General features: G+C 44.9%; 2 protein-coding genes across 2 annotated transcripts in view; both read left to right on the plus strand.

Annotated features, from left to right (window-relative positions):
- The window catches only part of LOC110524914 (mitochondrial import receptor subunit TOM70), a 30,680-nt gene extending 23,964 nt beyond the window's left edge, over positions 1 to 6,716 (plus strand). Inside the window, exons 7-12 of the mRNA XM_036978957.1 lie at positions 51 to 185; positions 492 to 599; positions 2,984 to 3,100; positions 3,257 to 3,354; positions 3,555 to 3,677; positions 4,354 to 6,716. Of these exons, the coding sequence (XP_036834852.1) occupies positions 51 to 185; positions 492 to 599; positions 2,984 to 3,100; positions 3,257 to 3,354; positions 3,555 to 3,677; positions 4,354 to 4,507 (735 nt within the window). The 3' untranslated portion in view covers positions 4,508 to 6,716. The remainder of the gene's footprint in view (positions 1 to 50; positions 186 to 491; positions 600 to 2,983; positions 3,101 to 3,256; positions 3,355 to 3,554; positions 3,678 to 4,353) is intronic.
- Positions 6,717 to 14,104: 7,388 nt separating this feature from the next.
- The window catches only part of gtpbp6 (GTP binding protein 6 (putative)), a 39,761-nt gene continuing 29,814 nt past the window's right edge, over positions 14,105 to 24,051 (plus strand). The window contains exons 1-5 of the mRNA XM_036978958.1: positions 14,105 to 14,873; positions 15,392 to 15,529; positions 15,701 to 15,771; positions 15,901 to 16,031; positions 22,209 to 22,279. Of these exons, the coding sequence (XP_036834853.1) occupies positions 14,390 to 14,873; positions 15,392 to 15,529; positions 15,701 to 15,771; positions 15,901 to 16,031; positions 22,209 to 22,279 (895 nt within the window). The 5' untranslated portion in view covers positions 14,105 to 14,389. The remainder of the gene's footprint in view (positions 14,874 to 15,391; positions 15,530 to 15,700; positions 15,772 to 15,900; positions 16,032 to 22,208; positions 22,280 to 24,051) is intronic.

Consider the following 24,051-nt stretch of genomic DNA (forward strand, 5'->3'; position numbering starts at 1 on the left):
TGCTCTGACTGAAACCCTGTGTTTGTCCTGTCTCTGTCCTGGTACTGCAGCTGAGGGCCAATGCTCTGATCAAGCGTGGCAGTATGTACATGCAGCAGCAGCAGCCTATGATGTCAACACAGGACTTCAACATGGCCGCTGAGATCGACACGCGCAACGCAGACGTCTACCACCACCGGGGACAGGTAGGGCTGTCTCTATCACTATCCCTTACGGCCCAAATGGCACCCTATTTAGTTCCCTACCCATAGGGCTCTGGTCAAAAGTAGTGCACTACCCATAGGGCTCTGGTCAAAAGTAGTGCACTACCCATAGGGCTCTGGTCAAAAGTAGTGCACTACCCATAGGGCTCTTGTCAAAAGTAGTGCACTAAATGGAGAAAAAGGTTCCATTTGTGACTAAATCTATGTTGCAATCATAAAGTTACATTAAGTCACGTCAGGCTTGTTGCCATTGGTTGACCCTAACACACCGACGTGTTTCCCCTTCAGTTGAAGATCCTTCTGGACCAGGTGGAGGAGGCCGTCGGAGACTTTGATGAGTGCATCCTGCTCAGACCTGACTCTGCTCTGGCACAGGCTCAGAAATGTTTCGCCCTGGTGGGTGGACACCAGAACACCACTGTACAGTACACTACACAGTGTTAGGACAGTACACTCTACACAGTGTTAGGACAGTACACTCTACACAGTGTTAGGACAGTACACTCTACACAGTGTTAGGACAGTACACTCTACACAGTGTTAGGACAGTACACTCTACACAGTGTTAGGACAGTACACTCTACACAGTGTTAGGACAGTACACTCTACACAGTGTTAGGACAGTACACTCTACACAGTGTTAGGACAGTACACTCTACACAGTGTTAGGACAGTACACTCTACACAGTGTTAGGACAGTACACTCTACACAGTGTTAGGACAGTACACTCTACACAGTGTTAGGACAGTACACTCTACACAGTGTTAGGACAGTACACTCTACACAGTGTTAGGACAGTACACTCTACACAGTGTTAGGACAGTACACTCTACACAGTGTTAGGACAGTGTTGGGACAGTACACTCTACACAGGCAGTATGGAGTTAGGCAGTATGGAGTATAGCTCTCAAAGGTTGGTGCAGTATGGAGTATAGCTCTAAGGTTGGTGCAGTATGGAGTATAGCTCTAAGGTTGGTGCAGTATGGAGTATAGCTCTCTAAGGTTGGTGCAGTATGGAGTATAGCTCTCTAAGGTTGGTGCAGTATGGAGTATAGCTCTAAGGTTGGTACAGTATGGAGTATAGCTCTAAGGTTGGTGCAGTATGGAGTATAGCTCTAAGGTTGGTGCAGTATGGAGTATAGCTCTAAGGTTGGTACAGTATGGAGTATAGCTCTAAGGTTGGTGCAGTATGGAGTATAGCTCTAAGGTTGGTGCAGTATGGAGTATAGCTCTCTAGGGTTGGTGCAGTATGGAGTATAGCTCTCAAAGGTTGGTGCAGTATGGAGTATAGCGCTCAAAGGTTGGTGCAGTATGGCGTATAGCTCTCTAAGGTTGGTGCAGTATGGAGTATAGCTCTCAAAGGTTGGTGCAGTATGGAGTATAGCTCTAAGGTTGGTACAGTATGGAGTATAGCTCTAAGGTTGGTGCAGTATGGAGTATAGCTCTAAGGTTGGTGCAGTATGGAGTATAGCTCTAAGGTTGGTACAGTATGGAGTATAGCTCTCTAGGGTTGGTGCAGTATGGAGTATAGCTCTCAAAGGTTGGTGCAGTATGGAGTATAGCTCTCAAAGGTTGGTGCAGTATGGCGTATAGCTCTCTAAGGTTGGTGCAGTATGGAGTATAGCTCTCAAAGGTTGGTGCAGTATGGAGTATAGCTCTCAAAGGTTGGTGCAGTATGGTGTATAGCTCTCTAAGGTTGGTGCAGTATGGAGTATAGCTCTAAGGTTGGTGCAGTATGGAGTATAGCTCTCTAAGGTTGGTGCAGTATGGAGTATAGCTCTCTAAGGTTGGTGCAGTATGGAGTATAGCTCTCTAAGGTTGGTGCAGTATGGAGTATAGCTCTAAGGTTGGTGCAGTATGGAGTATATCTATAAGGTTGGTGCAGTATGGAGTATATCTATAAGGTTGGTGCAGTATGGCGTATAGCTCTCTAGGGTTGGTGCAGTATGGAGTATAGCTCTAAGGTTGGTGCAGTATGGAGTATATCTATAAGGTTGGTGCAGTATGGCGTATATCTATAAGGTTGGTGCAGTATGGAGTATAGCTCTCTAAGGTTGGTGCAGTATGGCGTATAGCTCTCTAGGGTTGGTGCAGTATGGAGTATATCTATAAGGTTGGTGCAGTATGGAGTATAGCTCTAAGGTTGGTGCAGTATGGAGTATAGCTCTAAGGTTGGTGCAGTATGGCGTATAGCTCTCTAAGGTTGGTGCAGTATGGCGTATAGCTCTCTAAGGTTGGTGCAGTATGGCGTATAGCTCTCTAAGGTTGGTGCAGTATGGAGTATAGCTCTCTAAGGTTGGTGCAGTATGGAGTATAGCTCTCTAAGGTTGGTGCAGTATGGAGTATAGCTCTAAGGTTGGTGCAGTATGGCGTATAGCTCTCTAAGGTTGGTGCAGTATGGAGTATATCTATAAGGTTGGTGCAGTATGGCGTATAGCTCTCTAAGGTTGGTGCAGTATGGCGTATAGCTCTCTAAGGTTGGTGCAGTATGGAGTATAGCTCTAAGGTTGGTGCAGTATGGCGTATAGCTCTCTAGGGTTGGTGCAGTATGGAGTATAGCTCTCTAAGGTTGGTGCAGTATGGAGTATAGCTCTCAAAGGTTGGTGCAGTATGGAGTATAGCTCTCTAGGGTTGGTGCAGTATGGAGTATAGCTCTCTAGGGTTGGTGCAGTATGGAGTATAGCTCTCTAGGGTTGGTGCAGTATGGTGTATACTAAATGTGTGTTGATTATAGTTTAACCAGCTAGTCTGTGAGTCTCTTGTGCTAATTTCCCTCCAGTACAGACAGGCGTACACTGGCAACAGCCAGTCCCAGGTGCAGACGGCCATGGACGGCTTTGAGGACGTCATCAGGAGGTTCCCTAAGTGTGCCGAGGGGTACGCTCTGTACGCTCAGGTAAACGTCTCACACACATACTGCAAGTCTCGCCTGTCTGGCACACTATCGTAACATCACGTCTCACTTGCAGTACATTGTGTCTGGTTGTCTCAAAACTAACTTGAGTATGTGAATCACCCTGAACCGTTTCTCCTGTGACGCTGTGTTGTTCAGGCGTTGACTGACCAGCAGCAGTTTGGCAAGGCAGATCAGATGTACAACAAGTGTATTGACCTGGAGCCTGATAACGCTACAACATACGTCCACAAGGGGTGAGTTAGTCTGACAACACTACAACATACGTCCACAAGGGGTGAGTTAGTCTGACAACGCTACAACATACGTCCACAAGGGGTGAGTTAGTCTGACAACGCTACAACATACGTCCACAAGGGGTGAGTTAGTCTGACAACACTACACCAGACGTTCTGTGTGTGCCCAGCCAGTTGCCAATGCCTCTCGGTGTATTCAGGTTGTTGCAGCTCCAGTGGAAGCAGGACTTGGACCTCGGCCTGGACCTCATCAGCAAGGCCATCGAGATTGACAACAAATGTGACTTTGCCTACGAAACCATGGGAACTATCGAAGTTCAAAGGTTAGCTGAATACTTTAAAAATATTGGCCAGTAATAAACACTTAACACACTTTGGAGTTTGGTTTAAAAGGCATGAAATAACTGATGTTTAGGTTTATATGCTGATACACATTAAATGTGATGTCATACAATATACACTGGGTGGACAAAACATTACACTGACCAGGTGAAAGCTATGATCCCTTATTGATGTCTCTTGTTAAATCCACTTAAATCAGTGCAGATGAAGGGGGGGAGACGGGTTAAAGAAGGATCTTTATGCCTTGAGACATGGATTTATGTATGTGTGTCATTCAGATGGTGAATGGGCAAAGCATAAGTGCCTTTGAATGGGGTATTTTAGTAGGTGCCAGGCGCACCGGTTTGTGTCAAGAACTGCAACGCTGCTGGGTTTTTCACGCTCAACAGTTTCCTGTGTGTTGCAACAATGGTCCACCACCCAAAGGACATCCAGCCAACTTGACACAACTGTGGGAAGCATTGGAGTCAACATGGGCCAGCATCCCTGTGGAACGTTTTCAACACCTTGTAGAGTCCATGGCCCTGATGAATGGAGGCTGTTCTGAGGGCAGAGGGGGGTGCAACTCAATCATTTAGAAAGGTGTTTAATGTTTTGTCCACAGTGTATAAAACACGTTAAAATAATAATTTATTAACATCCCTCTCTCCCTCCCAGGGGCAACCTGGACAAGGCAATAGACATGTTCAACAAGGCCATCAACCTGGCCAAGTCCGAGATGGAGATGGCACACCTCTACTCACTGTGTGACGCAGCATACGCCCAGACTGAGGTAGCCAGGAAGTATGGGCTGAAGCCACCCACACTGTAACTACCCTGTCACATGACCCAAGACCCTCCCACTCTCCACTGCTGAACCTGATTGTATTATAACTGCAGATGTTTCAGTCATTTGGTTTTGTAGACATACTGGATAAATAAAAAAGAGAAACTTGATCTGTGACCAAATATCAGCATTTCCCAAACTCTGTCCGGGGGGGGGGGGGGGCAGGCAGAGTTTGGGAAACGCTGCACTACATGATCATGTTTACGTCACGTTGAATCGAGCTGTAACAAAGGAGAGGCTTTACTGTTCACAACCAAGGCCAGAACCCAAACATCTGGTAATTAATGGTCTTAACCCACACACCCCTCTTCATCAAGGCCCTTAGTTTGACCCACACACCCCTCTGTTTCTTGGTACTTAGTTTAACCCAGGTCACCAACCCTTATGATCCTTCCTGTACCTCACTGTCTGGTCTGTTATCAGAAACATGTGAATGGCCATGTGAAACCAGGTATCTACCCAGAAATAATTCAACCTTCTAAAATCAAAAGGGAGATTCTTTCAATAGACTTCTCATTCTCATTGACTAATCCATATTCGGAAGTATTTAAGATGATTAACGTTGTATGTTGCCTGCACACTGAGAACGGAATAGAGTTCCAATGGACTGTTCATTTGTTTGTTACTGTTCTCTACCACGTTTCTGTCCAGGCACTTCCATATCCTCAAGATGATGTAACATTATCGAATGGCTAATTAAATGAAGGATTAAAATGTTAGTCAAATGTGTGTGTATAATGATGGATGTCTGTGTTTGGTGTAATGCTGGAGTTGACGATGTGTGGGATAAGGGTCCTAAAGTAGTGTGGGATAAGGGTCCTAAAGTAGTGTGGGATAAGGGTCCTAAAGTAGTGTGGGATAAGGGTCCTAAAGTAGTGTGGGATAAGGGTCCTAAAGTAGTGTGGGATAAGGGTCCTAAAGTAGTGTGGGATAAGGGTGAATTTAGGGTCCTAAAGTAGTGTGGGATAAGGGTGAATTTAGGGTCCTAAAGTAGTGTGGGATAAGGGTCCTGAAGTAGTGTGGGATAAGGGTCCTAAAGTAGTGTGGGATAAGGGTCCTAAAGTAGTGTGGGATAAGGGTCCTAAAGTAGTGTGGGATAAGGGTCCTAAAGTAGTGTGGGATAAGGGTCCTAAAGTAGTGTGGGATAAGGGTGAATTTAGGGTCCTAAAGTAGTGTGGGATACGGGTGAATTTAGGGTCCTAAAGTAGTGTGGGATAAGGGTGGAGTTAGGGTCCTAAAGTAGTGTGGGATAAGGGTGGAGTTAGGGTCCTAAAGTAGTGTGGGATAAGGGTGAATTTAGGGTCCTAAAGTAGTGTGGGATAAGGGAGAAGTTAGGGTCCTAATGTAGTGTGGGATAAGGGTGGAGTTAGGGTCCTTAAGTAGTGTGGGATAAGGGTCCTAAAGTAGTGTGGGATAAGGGTGAATTTAGGGTCCTAAAATAGTGTGGGATAAGGGAGAAGTTAGGGTCCTTAAGTAGTGTGGGATACGGGAGAAGTTAGGGTCCTAAAGTAGTGTGGGATAAGGGAGAAGTTAGGGTCCTAAAGTAGTGTGGGATAAGGGAGAAGTTAGGGTCCTAAAGTAGTGTGGGATAAGGGTCCTAAAGTAGTGTGGGATAAGGGAGAAGTTAGGGTCCTAAAATAGTGTGGGATACGGGTGGAGTTGGGGTCCTAAAGTAGTGTTTAATTTGAGGGGATTGCCTGTTTTTTCTATATTCCGTACAGCATGTGATATTTCTCTAAGTAAATGTTGATGCTGAAGTCATCTGGCCATGTTGGAAATGCTGACGTGAACATTTAGACCTGAAGTTATTCATGGCCTGATTCAGAATAATTCTCAATGTACCGCTTTTATTTTTATGTGGTTGTTTCCCCAACTTGTAGATTCAGAAAATGTCAGAAGGGACAATTATTTTAAATCTGTTTTCATGCTGTCGTATATTGCAGAGGGCAGGTATGCCATCATATGTAGTGGATCTGTGGATGTTTGAGGCAGTGCCACAGAATAAAACATGTGACTATGTTGGGAAACAGCACTGACATTCTTCCCACACAGAGATGTATCATGACCAAAGTCAGAGAGAGGACATGGAAAATAAAGATGGAACTGACACGTTATTTGAATCCTTGGTAACATATCATTCTTATATAGTTGTTTATTTTCTTTTTCCCCGTTTTGAATAAAGGGTGAATTAAAATCTACCGAAACAATGTGAATATATACACTGGGTATATAAAACATTAAGAACACCTTCTCTTTCCATGACATAAACTGACCAGGTGAATCCAGGTGAAAGCTATGATCCCTTATTGATGTCACTTGTTAAATCCACTTCAATCAGTGTAGATGAAGGGGAGGAGACGGTTAAAGAAGGATGTTTATGCCTTGAGAGGGTTGAAATAATGGTTACCTTAACCCTAACCATGTCCCTTTAGCCGTTGAAATGTTCAACTTCAATGGGTTGACATCAGAGTTAGGATGACACAAGGATCCCGTTGAGACTTTTACCTGAGAACACGCCCCTTTTGGGTTTCAAATTAAAAGCATTACTGATTTTCACTAACTGTTTATAGGTACTTACCGTGTATTAATAAAATAAATAGAATTGATTGTAAACGCAAAACAAACATGTACATGTCAGGGTGCCAGCTACATTCAAACTAAGTACATGAACTCCCGGCGCCGACAGAGATGGCCGCCTCGCGTTCCTAGGAAACTGTGCAGTTTTTTGTTGTGTTATTTCTAACAAATTCTTAGGTTAAATTACTTGTTGGATATTACTGCAATGGTCGGAACTAGAAGCACAAACATTTTGCTACACTCACATTAACATCTGCTAACCATGTGTATGTGACAAATAAAATGTGATTTCATTTGAGAAGGGGGTAGCTGCCCTAACCCGTTCAGATGCTAACTATCCGTCTGCATAAAAGGATTACAGACCTGTCGCTCTGAACTCTCAATTAAATCTCTTGAAAAGATCAAGGCATACATCAACACCACCAGTCACCTTGTTGACCCCCTCCAATCTGCATACATCATCAACACCAGTCACCTTGTTGACCCCCTCCAATCTGCATACATCAACACTACCAATCACCTTGTTGACCCCCTCCAATCTGCATACATCATCAACACCAGTCACCTTGTTGACCCCCTCCAATCTGCATACATCCTCAACACCAGTCACCTTGTTGACCCCCTCCAATCTGCATACATCATCAACACCAGTCACCTTGTTGACCCCCTCCAATCTGCATACATCCTCAACACCAGTCACCTTGTTGACCCCCTCCAATCTGCATACATCATCAACACCAGTCACCTTGTTGACCCCCGCCAATCTGCATACATCATCAACACCACCAGTCACCTTGTTGACCCCCTCCAATCTGCATACATCATCAACACCAGTCACCTTGTTGACCCCCTCCAATCTGCATACATCATCAACACCAGTCACCTTGTTGACCCCCTCCAATCTGCATACATCATCAACACTACCAATCACCTTGTTGACCCCCTCCAATCTGCATACATCATCAACACTACCAGTCACCTTGTTGACCCCCTCCAATTTGCATACATCCTCAACACCAGTCACCTTGTTGACCCCCTCCAATCTGCATACATCATCAACACTACCAATCACCTTGTTGACCCCCTCCAATCTGCATACATCAACACTACCAATCACCTTGTTGACCCCCTCCAATCTGCATACATCCTCAACACCAGTCACCTTGTTGACCCCCTCCAATCTGCATACATCATCAACACCACCAGTCACCTTGTTGACCCCCTCCAATCTGCATACATCATCAACACCAGTCACCTTGTTGACCCCCTCCAATCTGCATACATCCTCAACACCAGTCACCTTGTTGACCCCCTCCAATCTGCATACATCATCAACACCACCAGTCACCTTGTTGACCCCCTCCAATCTGCATACATCATCAACACCAGTCACCTTGTTGACCCCCTCCAATTTGCATACATCCTCAACACCAGTCACCTTGTTGACCCCCCCCCAATCTGCATACATCATCAACACCACCAGTCACCTGGTTGACCCCCTCCAATCTGCATACATCATCAACACTACCAGTCACCTTGTTGACCCCCTCCAATTTGCATACATCCTCAACACCAGTCACCTTGTTGACCCCCTCCAATCTGCATACATCATCAACACTACCAATCACCTTGTTGACCCCCTCCAATCTGCATACATCATCAACACCACCAGTCACCTTGTTGACCCCCCCCCCCCAATCTGCATACCGGTCAGAGAGAGAGACAGATGATGCCATCCTTTCGCTCTTACATCTGGTGTACATGCATTTGTAGGGCAGTAAAACCCACGTGTGTATCATGTTTGCAGATTTCTCCTCGGCATCTAACACAATCAATCCATTGGTCCTTGTGGACAGACTGAGGAGACACGGATCACCAACTTCCTAACTGATAGGCCTCAGTAGTTAGGAGTTGGCAACACACTCTCTGAGGTGGGCACTGCTTCAGTTGGAACCCCACAGGGCAGTGTTCTTTCACCAATACTATACTTACTGTATACAGATAGCTGCCGGAGCCGGTTCCCAGGGAATATATTTAATATTAGATGGGATGACTCACACCAGACAGTAAAATCATTCAGAGCTGGTCCGTGCTCCACCTGATCAAATATGCTGACCATACTGCTTTGGTCAGTCTTCTCGAAGGGGATGAGATGGAGCACGGCCCGGCTCTGAATGATTTTACTGGTGTGAGTCATCCCATCTAATATTAAATACATCAAAAACAAAGGACATGGTGTTTGACTTTGGAAGGAACATTACCGTGCACACACCATCACTTACAAAAGGTGAGCCCATTGACATAGTGGAGGAGTACAAATACCTTGGGCTAGTTATCGACAAGCAGCTGTCCTTGTACTGACGCTATTTTTAAGAAAGGCCAACGGAGACTGTATTTCCTATGGAAACTGCACTTCGTTTTAATGTTAATCTAACCATCATGGTTCTCTTGTATAAATAATTAATTGAGAGCATTCTGTCCTACTGCTTGACCTGCTGGTTTGGGAATATCAAGGTTACACAGAAAAATAGGTTGGGCAAGATGGTCAGGACATCTGGGGAAATCATGGAGCAGCAACAGCAAGAACTGTCATCTCTCTACCTGGGCAGAGCCCTCCATCTCTCTACCTGGGCAGAGCCCTCCATCTCTCTACCTGGGCAGAGCCCTCCATCTCTCTACCTGGGCAGAGCCCTCTATCTCTCTACCTGGGCAGAGCCCTCCATCTCTCTAACTGGGCAGAGCCCTCCATCTCTCTACCTGGGCAGAGCCCTCCATCCCTCTACCTGGGCAGAGCCCCCCATCTATCTACCTGGGCAGAGCCCTCCATATATCTACCTGGGCAGAGCCCTCCATCCCTCTACCTGGGCAGAGCCCTCCATCTCTCTACCTGGGCAGAGCCCTCCAGGTGGCTAATAGAATAGCGGTTGACTCTTCCCATCCACTCCACCCTGAATAATTGCACTTAGCACTTACACTATGAAACAGCACTTACCCTGCCTATTTCTTTGTAAATATCCTTTGCTGTTTATTTAACATTTTTAGATATTTGTTTTATGACTGCTGCCAGATGAATTGCCTCTGAGGACATTAAAGTTTTCTGAATCCTTTATTCATAAAGGTTCTAGAGAGGAGTCTGGTATCCTGAGAGATGTTCTAGAGAGGAGTCTGGTATCCTGAGAGATGTTCTAGAGAGGAGTCTGGTATCCTGAGAGATGTTCTAGAGAGGAGTCTGGTATCCTGAGAGATGTTCTAGAGAGGAGTCTGGTATCCTGAGAGATGTTCTAGAGAGGAGTCTGGTATCCTGAGAGATGTTGAGGATACTAGTGATGTTCTAGAGAGGAGTCTGGTATCCTGAGAGATGTTGAGGATACTAGTGATGTTCTAGAGAGGAGTCTGGTATCCTGAGAGATGTTCTAGAGAGGAGTCTGGTATCCTGAGAGATGTTGAGGATACTAGTGATGTTCTAGAGAGGAGTCTGGTATCCTGAGAGATGTTGAGGATACTAGTGATGTTCTAGAGAGGAATCTGGTATACTGAGAGAAGTTGAGGATACTAGTGATGTTCTAGAGAGGAGTGTGGTATCCTGAGAGATGTTGAGGATACTAGTGATGTTCTAGAGAGGAGTGTGGTATCCTGAGAGATGTTCTAGAGAGGCGTCTGGTATCCTGAGAGATGTTGAGGATACTAGTGATGTTCTAGAGAGGAATCTGGTATACTGAGAGAAGTTGAGGATACTAGTGATGTTCTAGAGAGGAGTGTGGTATCCTGAGAGATGTTGAGGATACTAGTGATGTTCTAGAGAGGAGTCTGGTATCCTGAGAGATGTTGAGGATACTAGTGAAGTTCTAGAGAGGAGTCTGGTATCCTGAGAGATGTTCTAGAGAGGAGTCTGGTATCCTGAGAGATGTTGAGGATACTAGTGAAGTTCTAGAGAGGAGTCTGGTATCCTGAGAGATGTTGAGGATACTAGTGAAGTTCTAGAGAGGGGCGCTGACAGTCCGGACTGTACCCTCAGGGGGCGGGCTGTGTCATTGTTCAGCCAATGAACAGGAGCTCAGGGAACACTCCTCTAGAGTGACATAGGAAGTGGGTCTCATCTCCCTCTGTGCTCCTGCCCTAACCCTACCAGTGTTTTTTCACCAGTACTACCCTACCTGCTGTCCTGGGGAACACTTACTTGACTCCTCTTAGCAGGGGGGTCGACTTGGGACAGCTCAAAGGAGAAGTTTCCCTTCTGTTGCGCATCGGCAGACAGTTTTTTCTGTACAACCAGTTCCATGTTTCTACGGTCCCCTTTCTCCACACTGACCCAGAAGAGGCTGGTGGGAGGAGCTAAAGGAGGACGGGCTCATTGTAATGGCTGGAATGAAATGGAACGGAATTCAAACGTGGTTTCCATATGTTTGATATGTTCCATTTCAGCCATTACAATGAGCCCGTCCTCCTATAGCTCCTCCCACCAGCCTCCACTGTCCCGCCGCCATTTAATGGAAACATTCAGTGAGGTCAGGTCTGCTGCTCCATCATATATTCAGGGTAGCTGAGTGGGTGCTTCTGAAATACACTCTTAGAAAAAAGGGTTCCAAAATAATTATTCAGTTGTACCCATAGGAGAACCCTTTTTGGGTCCAGGTAGAACCCTTTTTTTGGTTGCAGGTAGAACTATTTTAGGTTCCATGAAGAACCCTCTGTGAAAAGGAAACACAAGTATCATGCTAGAGTGGATAAATGGTAGTACCGGATGTTGCGTATCGTGTTCAGCCAATCAGGTCGCACAAGTGTGTTGTTTACCCTTGATCTGAACGCTGTACCCAATGTCAGGAAGTAGCATTAGCCACCATAGCATGGTGGTGGAGAATGGCGTTTCGTAAAGAAAGTACGCAAATTTTCCCCGTTTTTTTCTTCTTCTGCCATTAAATCGAGTTAAGGAGGAAATCGAAACCGTTGCAGCGTGAATGGAGAAGGTTGTATGTATGAACCGGTCAATGGGGTTTAGGAGTGCATAGCCGGCTCCATTCATTGCCTTTGGACCGTAAGAAAAGATGACTGAATATCGCCATCTGCCAGCCTTTAGGCGATGTGCGACCGTGACACCCAACGCCAAATCAAATTACATTTTATTGGTCACATACACATATTTAGCAGACGTTATTGCGGGTGTAGCAAAATGCTTGTAAATGAACTAACTGTCCGGCAGTGATCATGTTCCAACTTGTCTGACTTTCATCTTGTAAATGCAAATGTATTTGTGCAACTTTGTTCAAATGAACGACACTAGCTAGATTTCCATCCATTTGGCGACAGATTGTCATGTGACTATTCAAAAAATCTCATTAAGTGGTGTTCCCACCAAACAGACTTGTTGCAGATAAAAACCCGTGTGTGATGACGAGGGTGCACACAGAAACTCAATATTTATTGGAAAGGAGCATCAAGATCAACGTGCACGTTCACCACCTTGTGAAGTTCGTCACTAGTTTAATTTGTAGCCTAATAAACTGCATAGTTCCCTGAGTTGTAGTGAGAAGACCGTTTTTTGAGCTGAAATAAAAGATCCCAGAAATGTCACATATACACAAAAAGCTTTTTTTCCACTAATTTATTTACGTCCCTGTTAGTGAGCATTTCTCCTTTGCCAGTATCATCCATCCACCTGACAGGTGTAGCATATCAAGAAGCTGATTAAACAGCATGATCATCACACAGGTACACCTTGTGCTGGGGACAATAAATAAAATATGTAGATTTGTTGCACAACACAATGCCACAGATGTCTCAAGGGTTAAGGGAGTGTGCAATTGGCATGCTGACAGCAGCAATGTCCACCAGAGCTGTTACCAGAAAATGTTATGTTAATTTCTCTACCATAAAACGCCTCCAACAACATTTTAGAGAATTTGACAGTACGTCCACCCGGCCTCACAACTGCAGACCATGTGTAAGTAACCATGCCAGCCCAGGACCTCCACATACAGCTTCTTCACCTGTGGGATCGTCTGAGACCGGCCACCCGGACAGCTGATGAAACTGAGGAGTATTTCTGTCTGCAATAAAGCCCTTTTGTGGGGAAAAACTCATTTAATACAGGACTAGTAAAGACCCAGTACACTACTTTAATACAGGACTAGTAAAGACACAGTACACTACTTTAATACAGGACTAGTAAAGACCCAGTACACTACTTTAATACAGGACTAGTAAAGGACTAGTAAAAGACCCAGTACACTACTTTAACACAGGACTAGTAAAGACCCAGTACACTACTTTAATACAGGACTAGTAAAGACCCAGTACACTACTTTAATACAGGACTAGTAAAGGACTAGTAAAAGACCCAGTACACTACTTTAACACAGGACTAGTAAATACCCAGTACACTACTTTAATACAGGACTAGTAAAGACCCAGTACACTACTTTAATACAGGACTAGTAAAGACCCAGTACACTACTTTAACACAGGACTAGTAAAGACCCAGTACACTACTTTAATACAGGACTAGTAAAGACACAGTACACTACTTTAATACAGGACTAGTAAAGACCCAGTACACTACTTTAACCCAGGACTAGTAAAGACCCAGTACACTACTTTACTGAAGACATTTATCATTAAATATTAATATCTGATTTTACAGTGGGTGCTGCAGCACTGTCAGCACCCCTACTTCCTACGGCTATGATCCCATCTGTCATGATCCTTTTTAATAGAGGATGACTTTATTCACATACAAACTGTGGATGGAAACGTGGTTTATGTGACAATCTGGAGTGGCCTACATAGGAATGAAATAATCATGGAAGCTTCTTATATTAGAACGACTGCTTTTTATCATTTTACCAGGAAGCTGTGTCAGGAAGCACTTCAGTCGGTGTGATGCAAATAACATGGCTAACACCCTGGTTTTAATGTCTGTGGTTGGCTGAGGTATTGCGCCTTCTCTGCCACACGTTGTCCACCAGGAGATGCTGTCTGCTTTCAGAAACAGAAATAAAGCATGTGATACCGGAAATGTCTAGTCGACATGTGCAGCTTCAAAACAACACCAGCAAATTATTTTAGACCTTTGCCATAAGTCGCTTCTGTCATCAGAATTGATTGCATTTTCAGCACTGATTCAATATTGCGAAAAGGTTTTGTAGCTAATTTCCTAGAACTGTAGTAATAATGCGTTGTTTTGGTCTCACTCACTTCCCAGTGACATTGTTAGTGGCAACGTTAGCTGGCTAACGGTAGCTAGCTAGTTCGCTACATAGCTAGGCTACTAGCTAACGTTAGGAAACCGTTATCATGTCAACCATAAAGTATTGTATGTTAGGTAACAATGTAGTTACACGTTTATTCCCCAAAAGGACCTATTCATGGTGTGTACAGTTGAAGCAGCAGCAGTTTTACTGCGCAGAGAACTGGCTTAAGTTACTAACAAGTTATAAATGCCATAAGAGATCACATCATGTCAATCAATCATCATATCAGTATATCTCACAATATGGGCTTCAACGTCACAGAGCTACAACAGTGTCATGGCAGACATCTATCCCCTTACAACACAGACGCTTTTCACTGTCAACATACCAGCTGAAAATTAGGGATGACGACCATACCCCAGGACATGAAAGCCTGGGCAGGGATGAGGAGGACGATTATATAGATGACAGTGAGATAGATGAGCTGTTTCAGCACCAGATCCCTATGGTCGGAGAGGGAGACCACCGCATCTTCATCGTCCATCCTGATGTGAAATGGGGAAGCAGGAAGCAGTACCTTACCACAGGTTAGTGGAAACTCAGGAGCTGGCCATTAAACCATGTAAGGCAGTTATGTCATTAGGGTGGGTATAATTTGTGGAATGTTCCAACAGGAATCTGTTCCAAAAACTTCGTAAAGTACAAGGTTGCCAACAAACAACGCATACAGAGTGGCATGATCAATTCAACTAGTTGATGAATAGGCATCAACTCACCACGTAGCTTGTTCTTAATTAATGTTTGTCCATCGGCTACCAGAGTGAGGACAGACATTTTCTGGAATAAACGTAGCCCACTCCCTACCCGGTATCTTATTCTGCCGCTATACAACTTTGTACACGCTGTTTGTTAACAACCTTGTTATTTACAAAGTTTTTGGAACAGATTCCTGTTGGAATGTCCCACAAATTATACCCACCCATGTCATAATGAGTTCCAAATGACACCCTGTTTCCCGGGGTCCTCCTATGGACCTTAGTCAAAAATAGAACATTGTAGGAGGCCATTTTGGACGAAGCAGTTCTGTCATGTGTCTCTTTCACAGCCAATCTGATGATGGCGGAGGCAGTGGGTTTGGTCAACACTCTACACAACTGGAGTGTCATCGACAAGATCATCCTCTCCACCAAGACACCAGAGAAAAAGATGATCTTTGGCAAAGGCAACTTCCAGACGCTCACAGGTCTGCCTGTTTTAACCCCATAACTTACCCTCGCCCTAACCCTGTTTCATGAAGTCTGTTCTCTCTCCCTGACACGATTTGACAGGCAATGTTTGGTGATATGTAATGTGAGTCACTATTTAGCATTACTGTATTGAGTCCAGAATCCTAATGTGATTTTTTTTTTCTCAGAGAGAATCAGAAGAACTCCGGGAGTAACTGCTGTGTTTGTCAACGTGGAGCGTCTGTCCCCTGCCTCAGAGGTGAGAGTGGGAGACGAGAGCTTTACCCATGCACTACAGTGTAGATTGAGTCTTTATTGTCCCATAGACCTGTCACAATATGGCATATGGCTGCATAGACTTGACTCTGATAGTATGTTTTCCTTTCAGAAAGAGTTTGAGGAGGCGTGGGGGGTGAAGGTGTTTGACAGATACTCTGTGGTTCTCCATATCTTCCGCTGTAATGCCAGAACCAAGGAGGCCAAGCTACAGGTCTCCTTGGCTGAGATTCCACTGCTCAGGTAGCGTCCTAGTATTTTACCTATATATCACCCAAGTATTCATACTAATGTAATACAATGTATAAAGTCAGAAAGGTAGAGGCGAAGCGAGAGGGATTACTGAGCCCAAAATCTGTCTTATCCAGCAGGTGGTGTTTTCGCACACCAATCGAGGAGATTTTGTATGGAGGTCAATGAATGGCGAATTTGCTACGAGTGGCTTATTTGATCGAATAGAACTCTCGGAATGATTAGGTTGTTATGAGTGTGCTGATATAAGTAGGACACAAAACATCCTGGTAGGGCTGTCCCCGAAAGAAGAAAAAAAAAATCTTGGTTGACCGAAAGTCGTCTATTCTTTCGACCAATCGATTGCTCAATATTTTTAAACATGTAATTTACCATATATAGACACAGCCAATTTGTTTTAATATGATCAACGATGTGCTTTGAGTTTGTCTGATGCTTTAAGATTACTGTTTGATGCCTCGATGGCGCAAGAGTTCGAGATACCCAGAAGAATAAAACCTTAACCTGACCCAACTATTCTCCTCCTGCTCCTGCTGCCTCTCCGATTCTGCCATTACTCTCCTGAAGTTGACGCAAATAGTCTACACGAGGAGTTGGCAACCTTTCTCATGTGGAATGACAATATATCTGACCATTTCTACCGATCTGCGTGCCAGTTATGGTTTTCATATGCACATTTTTGTGAAACAGTTTCATTTAATTTATAATACACTTTGTATCTTAAAATCATTGTCATGTGTTTTTAAATTATATCCAAATTAATTACTTTAAAATCATACAATGTGATTTTCTGGATTTTTGTTTTAGATTCCGTCTCTCACAGTTGAAGTGTACCTATGATAAAAAATTACAGACCTATCTTCCGAAAAAACTCTTAAAGACCTAGTAATATTGTACATCAATAGCAGTCAATATTAATCGTCACCTTATTTCAGTCTCATCTGAAAGTTGTAAATTCTTGGTTATCTTCACGAACCCTGGCTAACAAGTTGAATCAGCAATACAAAATTGGGTTTAATTATTTATTTACTAAATACCTAACTAATCACACATAATTACATATACACAGAATGAATCATAACTTGATTACAAATTATGTCATAAAGGAAAACGTCCCTAGCGGACGGAACAGATATGACTACGCAAAGAAAGTGGGTTGGGTTTGAGTGAAAGAGCGGGAAGACTGAAGAACAAAGGGAGAAGCGATGTCTCTATCGGGCCGTAGGCAACTACTCTATGGTAAATACAGAATCTTGTGCATTCTAAATTACCGCCCGTTTGGGAAAGGAAAATATATTTACTCTGAGCTGCGCTTAAATAGGTTGGTGGTAGATGGAAGGCCGTGTTGCCCAACAGAGTCCTTTGAAGAGTGTCTCTGAACGGGAACAGGATACGTTGTAGTGTCGTCGACGGGATACTCTGTCTGTCCTCTCCTAGCCCACGTTTATAGCGGCTGATAACTAGAATCTGAATCTGATAACTATAATGTGTAGACTTTCCACTGTACCGTTTATGTCATCCTATCATTGATGAGAATGTCTCAGATGACAACCGAACTGACATCATACTCATTAAGTACCAACGCATACGTTCAACTGGTTGGATTACCAAAATATGTCTAATTTCTCCCCAGCTTCTGATGTTCCCAGAATCTCTATGTTAACCAAGGGATTTTCAATAGTCACATCAGTAGGGTAGAGAGATGAAAAAGGGGGGAGAGGTATTTATGACAGTCATAAACCTACCCCCAGGCCAGCGTCATGACACTGAGCGTAATTTCAGGGTGGAATCTCGTGATCTGGTCCATTGGACTGCGAATACTGCAGATCAGATGATCAGAGTCATGGCTTAAACAGTTAAACTAGAGGTTGGGAGAACCTGCCCCCACCCAGTCTAATATTCTGAATTAGTCTCTGACATTTACATTACGAGAGTCAGATAGGGGTTTGCTTGAGAGGGGACTCACTTGTATTCCTATACCTTCAGCGACGGACAGGGAGGCTCTGAGAAGGGACATTCATATCACAGACGTATGAAAATGTTGGATCATTATACTACAGATTCAATACCATTTATAGAAAGATCAAAATGGGAACCCGATTTGGACTATCTCACAGCCAATACAAAGGCTCTTTAGGCAGGCCATAGAAGCCTGTTCTCGGATCTCATAGAAAAGTGGATAAGGACAATCCGACTGAGAAAGAACGGATAGCGTTCAAGAATTTAAGGAAAAATCAGGACATAAGTGATTAAACCAGCGGATAAGGATGCAAAAATATTTATTTTGTATAAAACACAATATTTAATAGAGGCAAACAGACAATTGAACAATGTTCAGCACTATATACACTGCTCAAAAAAATAAAGGGAACACTGAAACAACATAATGTAACTCCAAGTCAATCACGCTTCTGTGAAATCAAACTTTCCACTTAGGAAGCAAAACTGATTGACAATAAATTTCACATGCTGATGTGCAAATGGAATAGACAACAGGTAGAAATTATAGGCAATTAGCAAGACACCCCCAGTAAAGGAGTGGTTTTGCAGGTGGTGACCACAGACCACTTCTCAGTTCCTATACTTCCTGGCAGATGTTTTGGTCACTTTTGAATGCTGGCGGTGCTTTCACTCTAGTGGTAGCATGAGACGGAGTCTACAACCCACACAAGTGGCTCAGGTAGTGCAACTCATCCAGGATGGCACATCAATGCGAGCTGTGGCAAGAAGGTTTGCTATGTCTGTCAGCGTAGTGTCCAGAGCATGGAGGCGCTACCAGGAGACAGGCCAGTACATCAGGAGACGTGGAGGAGGCCGTAGGAGGGCAACAACCCAGCAGGAGGACCGCTACCTCCGCCTTTGTGTAAGGAGGAGCACAAAGGCCAGAAACCCTGCAAAATGACCTCCAGCAGGCCACAAATGTGCATGTGTCTGCTCAAACGGTCAGAAACAGACTCCATGAGCGTGGTATGAGGGCCCGGCGTCCACAGGTGGGGGTTGTGCTTACAGCCCAACACCGTGCAGGACGTTTGGCATTTGCCAGAGAACACCAAGAATGGAAAATTCGCCACTGGCACCCTGTGCTCTTCACAGATGAAAGCAGGTTCACACTGAGCACGTGACAGAGTCTGGAGACGCCGTGGAGAACGTTCTGCTGCCTGCAACATCCTCCAGCATGACCTGTTGGCGGTGGGTCAGTCATGGTGTGGGTTGGCATTTCTTTGGGGGGCCGCACAGCCCTCCATTTTCTTGCCAGAGGTAGCCTGACTGCCATTAGGTACCGAGATGAGATCCTCAGACCCCTTGTGAGACCATATACTGGTGTGGTTGGCCCCAGGTTCCTCCTAATGCAAGACAATGCTAGACCTCATGTGGCTGGAGTGTGTCAGCAGTTTCTGCAAGAGGAAGGCATTGATGCTATGGACTGGCCCGCCCGTTCCCCAGACCTGAATCCAATTGAGCACATCTGGGATATCATGTCTCGCTCCATCCACCAACGCCACGTTGCACCACAGACTGTGCAGGAGTTGGCGGATGCTTTAGTCCAGGTCTGGGAGGAGATCCCTCAGGAGACCATCCGCCACCTCATCAGGAGCATGCCCAGGCGTTGTAGGAGGTCATACAGGCACGTGGAGGCCACACACACTACTGAGCCTCATTTTGACTTGTTTTAAGGACATTACATCAAAGTTGGATCAGCCTGTAGTGTGGTTTTCCACTTTAATTTTGAGTGTGACTCCAAACCAGACCTCCATGGGTTGATACATTTGATTTCCATTGATCATTTTTGCGTGATTTTGATGTCAGCACATTCAACTATGTAAAGAAAAAAGTATTTAATAAGAATATTTCATTCATTCAGATCTAGGATGTGGTATTTTAGTGTTCCCTTTATTTTTTTGAGCAGTGTATTACTACCACATTCCTTACAGCTTGAAACTCAGAGGAAGATTAGAGAAATTATAAAAGATAAATATATTTAATCTAAACAAACGTATGGTCTACAGCGAGAAAGTTCTACCCATTGTTTGAAAGACATAAGGACCCAGGTTTATGGACGGTTCCCTTCCAGATACCCCCTGACTGTCCCATTGTTTAAAAGACATAAGGACCCAGGTTTATGGACGGTTCCCTTCCAGATACCCCCTGACTGTCCCATTGTTTAAAAGACATAAGGACCCAGGTTTATGGACGGTTCCCTTCCAGATACCCCCTGACTGTCCCATTGTTTAAAAGACATAAAGACCCAGGTTTATGGACGGTTCCCTTCCAGATACCCCCTGACTGTCCCATTGTTTAAAAGACATAAGGACCCAGGTTTATGGACGGTTCCCTTCCAGATACCCCCTGACTGTCCCATTGTTTAAAAGACATAAGGACCCAGGTTTATGGACGGTTCCCTTCCAGATACCCCCTGACTGTCCCATTGTTTAAAATACATGTAATGTGGCAGAGTATATTGACTCCTTTCTCAACCCCTTATTTCAGAAGCATCCCATCTATGTAAAGGATACTATGAATGTGTCAATACGAAGCATCCCATCTATGTAAACGATACCATGAATGTGTCAATACGAAGCATCCCATCTATGTAAATTATACTATGAATGTGTCAATACGAAGCATCCCATATATGTAAAGGATACTATGAATGTGTTAATAAGGAGCATCCCATCTATGTAAAGGATACTATGAATGTGTTAATAAGGAGCATCTCATCTATATAAAGGATACTATGAATGTGTTAATAAGGAGCATCCCATCTATATAAAGGATACTATGAATGTGTCAATACCAAGCATCCCGTCTATATAAAGGATACTATGAATGTGTTAACAAGGAGCATCCCATCTATGTAAAGGATACTATGAATGTGTCAATAAGGAGCATCTCATCTATGCAAAGGATACTATGAATGTGTTAATAAGGAGCATCCCGTCTATGTAAAGGATACTATGAATGTGTTAATAAGGAGCATCCCATCTATGTAAAGGATACTATGAATGTGTTAATAAGGAGCATCCCGTCTATGTAAAGGATACTATGAATGTGTCAATAAGGAGCATCCCATCTATGTAAAGGATACTATGAATGTGTCAATAAGGAGCATCCCATCTATGTAAAGGATACTATGAATGTGTCGATAAGGAGCATCCCATCTATGTAAAGGATACTATGAATGTGTCAATAAGGAGCATCCCATCTATGTAAAGGATACTATGAATGTGTTAATAAGGAGCATCCCATCTATGTAAAGGATACTATGAATGTGTCGATAAGGAGCATCCCATCTATGTAAAGGATACTATGACTGTGTCAATAAGGAGCATCCCATCTATGTAAAGGATACTATGAATGTGTCGATAAGGAGCATCCCATCTATGTAAAGGATACTATGAATGTGTTAATAAGTAGCATCCCATCTATATAAAGGATACTATGAATGTGTCAATAAGGAGCATCCCATCTATGTAAAGGATACTATGAATGTGTCAATAAGGAGCATCCCGTTCTATGTAAAGGATACTATGAATGTGTCGATAAGGAGCATCCCAGTTACAGGGGACCACCTCACCTATTGGTAAAAATGGTATCTTGGTTTTAACTAGAGGGTCATAAAATGAGTGGGCTAATTGTCTATGTGCCTGTCCACTCTGTACTCCTTGTGGGTAACAGCTTATTTTCCCCTTACCTAACCTTATGCCTAACCTCAACCCTAACCTCACCCCTAACCTCAACCCTAACCTCAACCCTAACCTCACCCCTAACCTCAACCCTAACCTCAACCCTAACCTCAACCCTAACCTTAAATTAAGACCAAAAATCAAATGTTTATTAATGTGAATTTGGACTTTGTAGCTGTGGTAACTAGTGAAAACCGTTGTGCCTGTTGTTCACACACATAGCATGGTTTTTCCTGATCTGAGCCTCCTCCCTCCCGACTGCCTTCCAAGACATTTCTTTTCATTGTTAAAGCGGCTGTTAGAGTATCTGGTAAATATAATGGATAATATGTGGTAAAGTAGATTTTTCCAGTATGTGATCCACAGCACCCACTAGTGTAATTTTAATGCACCTCCATTGAAACAGATTCTTAACTGTTTTGAACACTGAAATACTATTGAACATGGTGTTTTCCAACATGTACACAATGTGTTCTTCTGACAGATCCCGTTTGAGAAATGAAGTGGCCAACTTGGACCAGCAGGGTGGGGGCTCCAGATACATTATGGGTTCAGGTAAGCCTACAGGAATATGGCTGCTCCTGGGAACCTGTTGATGTCTCTGCTTCCTCACTTACTGTACTGTAAGTTAGTCTGTATAAGACCACCAGTTAAATTCCTTTGTCTAGGTGACTAACCCCTCCCTCCCTGTTGTCGAGGCGACTAACCCCTCCCTCCCTGTCATTAGGTGACTAACCCCTCCTTCCCTGTTGTCTAGGCGACTAACCCCTCCCTCCCTGTCTCTAGGTAACTAACCCCTCCCTCCCTGTTGTCTAGGCGACTAACCCCTCCCTCCCTGTCATTAGGTGACTAACCCCTCCCTCCCTGTTGTCTAGGCGACTAACCCCTCCCTCCCTGTCATTAGGTGACTAACCCCTCCCTCCCTGTTGTCTAGGCGACTAACCCCTCCTCCCTGTCATTAGGTGACTAACCCCTCCCTCCCTGTCATTAGGTGACTAACCCCTCCCTCCCTGTTGTCTAGGCGACTAACCCCTCCCTCCCTGTCATTAGCTGACTAACCCCTCACTCCCTGTTGTCTAGGCGACTAACCCCTCCCTCCCTGTCATTAGGTGACTAACCCCTCCCTCCCTGTTGTCTAGGCGACTAACCCCTCCCTCCCTGTCATTAGGTGACTAACCCCTCCCTCCCTGTTGTCGAGGCGACTAACCCCTCCCTCCCTGTCTCTAGGTAACTAACCCCTCCCTCCCTGTCATTAGGTGACTAACCCCTCCTTCCCTGTCATTAGGCGACTAACCCCTCCCTCCCTGTCATTAGGCGACTAACCCCTCCCTCCCTGTCATTAGGCCGACTAACCCCTCCCTCCCTGTCTTTAGGTGACTAACCCCTCCTTCCCCGTTGTCTAGGCGACTAACCCCTCCCTCCCTGTCTCTAGGTAACTAACCCCTCCCTCCCTGTCTCTAGGTAACTAACCCCTCCCTCCCTGTCTCTAGGCAACTAACCCCTCCCTCCCTCTCTGTCTCTAGGTGACTAACCCCTCCCTCCCTGTCTCTAGGTAACTAACCTCTCCCTCCCTGTCTCTAGGTGACTAACCCCTCCCTCCCTGTCTCTAGGTGACTAACCCCTCCCTCTCTGTCTCTAGGTGACTAAGCCCTCCCTGTCTCTAGGTGACTAACCCCTCCCTCCCTGTCTCTAGGTGACTAACCCCTCCCTCCCTGTCTCTAGGTGACTAACCCCTCCCTCTCTGTCTCTAGGTGACTAAGCCCTCCCTCCCTGTCTCTAGGTGACTAACCTCTCCCTCCCTGTCTCTAGGTGACTAACCTCTCCCTCCCTGTCTCTAGGTGACTAACCCCTCCCTCCCTGTCTCTCGGTGACTAACCCCCCCCCCATCCCCATCCCTGTCTCTAGGTGACTAACCCCTCCCCTCCCTGTCTCTAGGTGACTAATCCCTCCCTGTCTCTAGGCGACTAACCCCCCCCTCCCTGTCTCTAGGTGACTAACCCCTCCCTCCCTGTCTCTAGGTGACTAACCCCTCCCTCCCTGTCTTTAGGTGACTAACCCCTCCCCCCATGTCTCTAGGTGACTAACCCCTCCCTCCCTGTCTCTAGGTGAGTAACCCCTCCCTCCCTGTCTCTAGGTGACTAACCCCTTCCTCCCTGTCTTTAGGTGACTAACCCCTCCCTCCATGTCTCTAGGTGACTAACCCCTCCCTCCCTGTCTCTAGGTGACTAACCCCTCCCTCCCTGTCTCTAGGTTACTAACCCCTCCCTCCCTGTCTCTAGGTGACTAACCCGTCCCTCTCTGTCTCTAGGTGACTAACCCCTCCCTCC

Source organism: Oncorhynchus mykiss, chromosome 5, assembly GCF_013265735.2.
Source record: "Oncorhynchus mykiss isolate Arlee chromosome 5, USDA_OmykA_1.1, whole genome shotgun sequence".
NCBI classification, from domain to species: domain Eukaryota; kingdom Metazoa; phylum Chordata; class Actinopteri; order Salmoniformes; family Salmonidae; genus Oncorhynchus; species Oncorhynchus mykiss.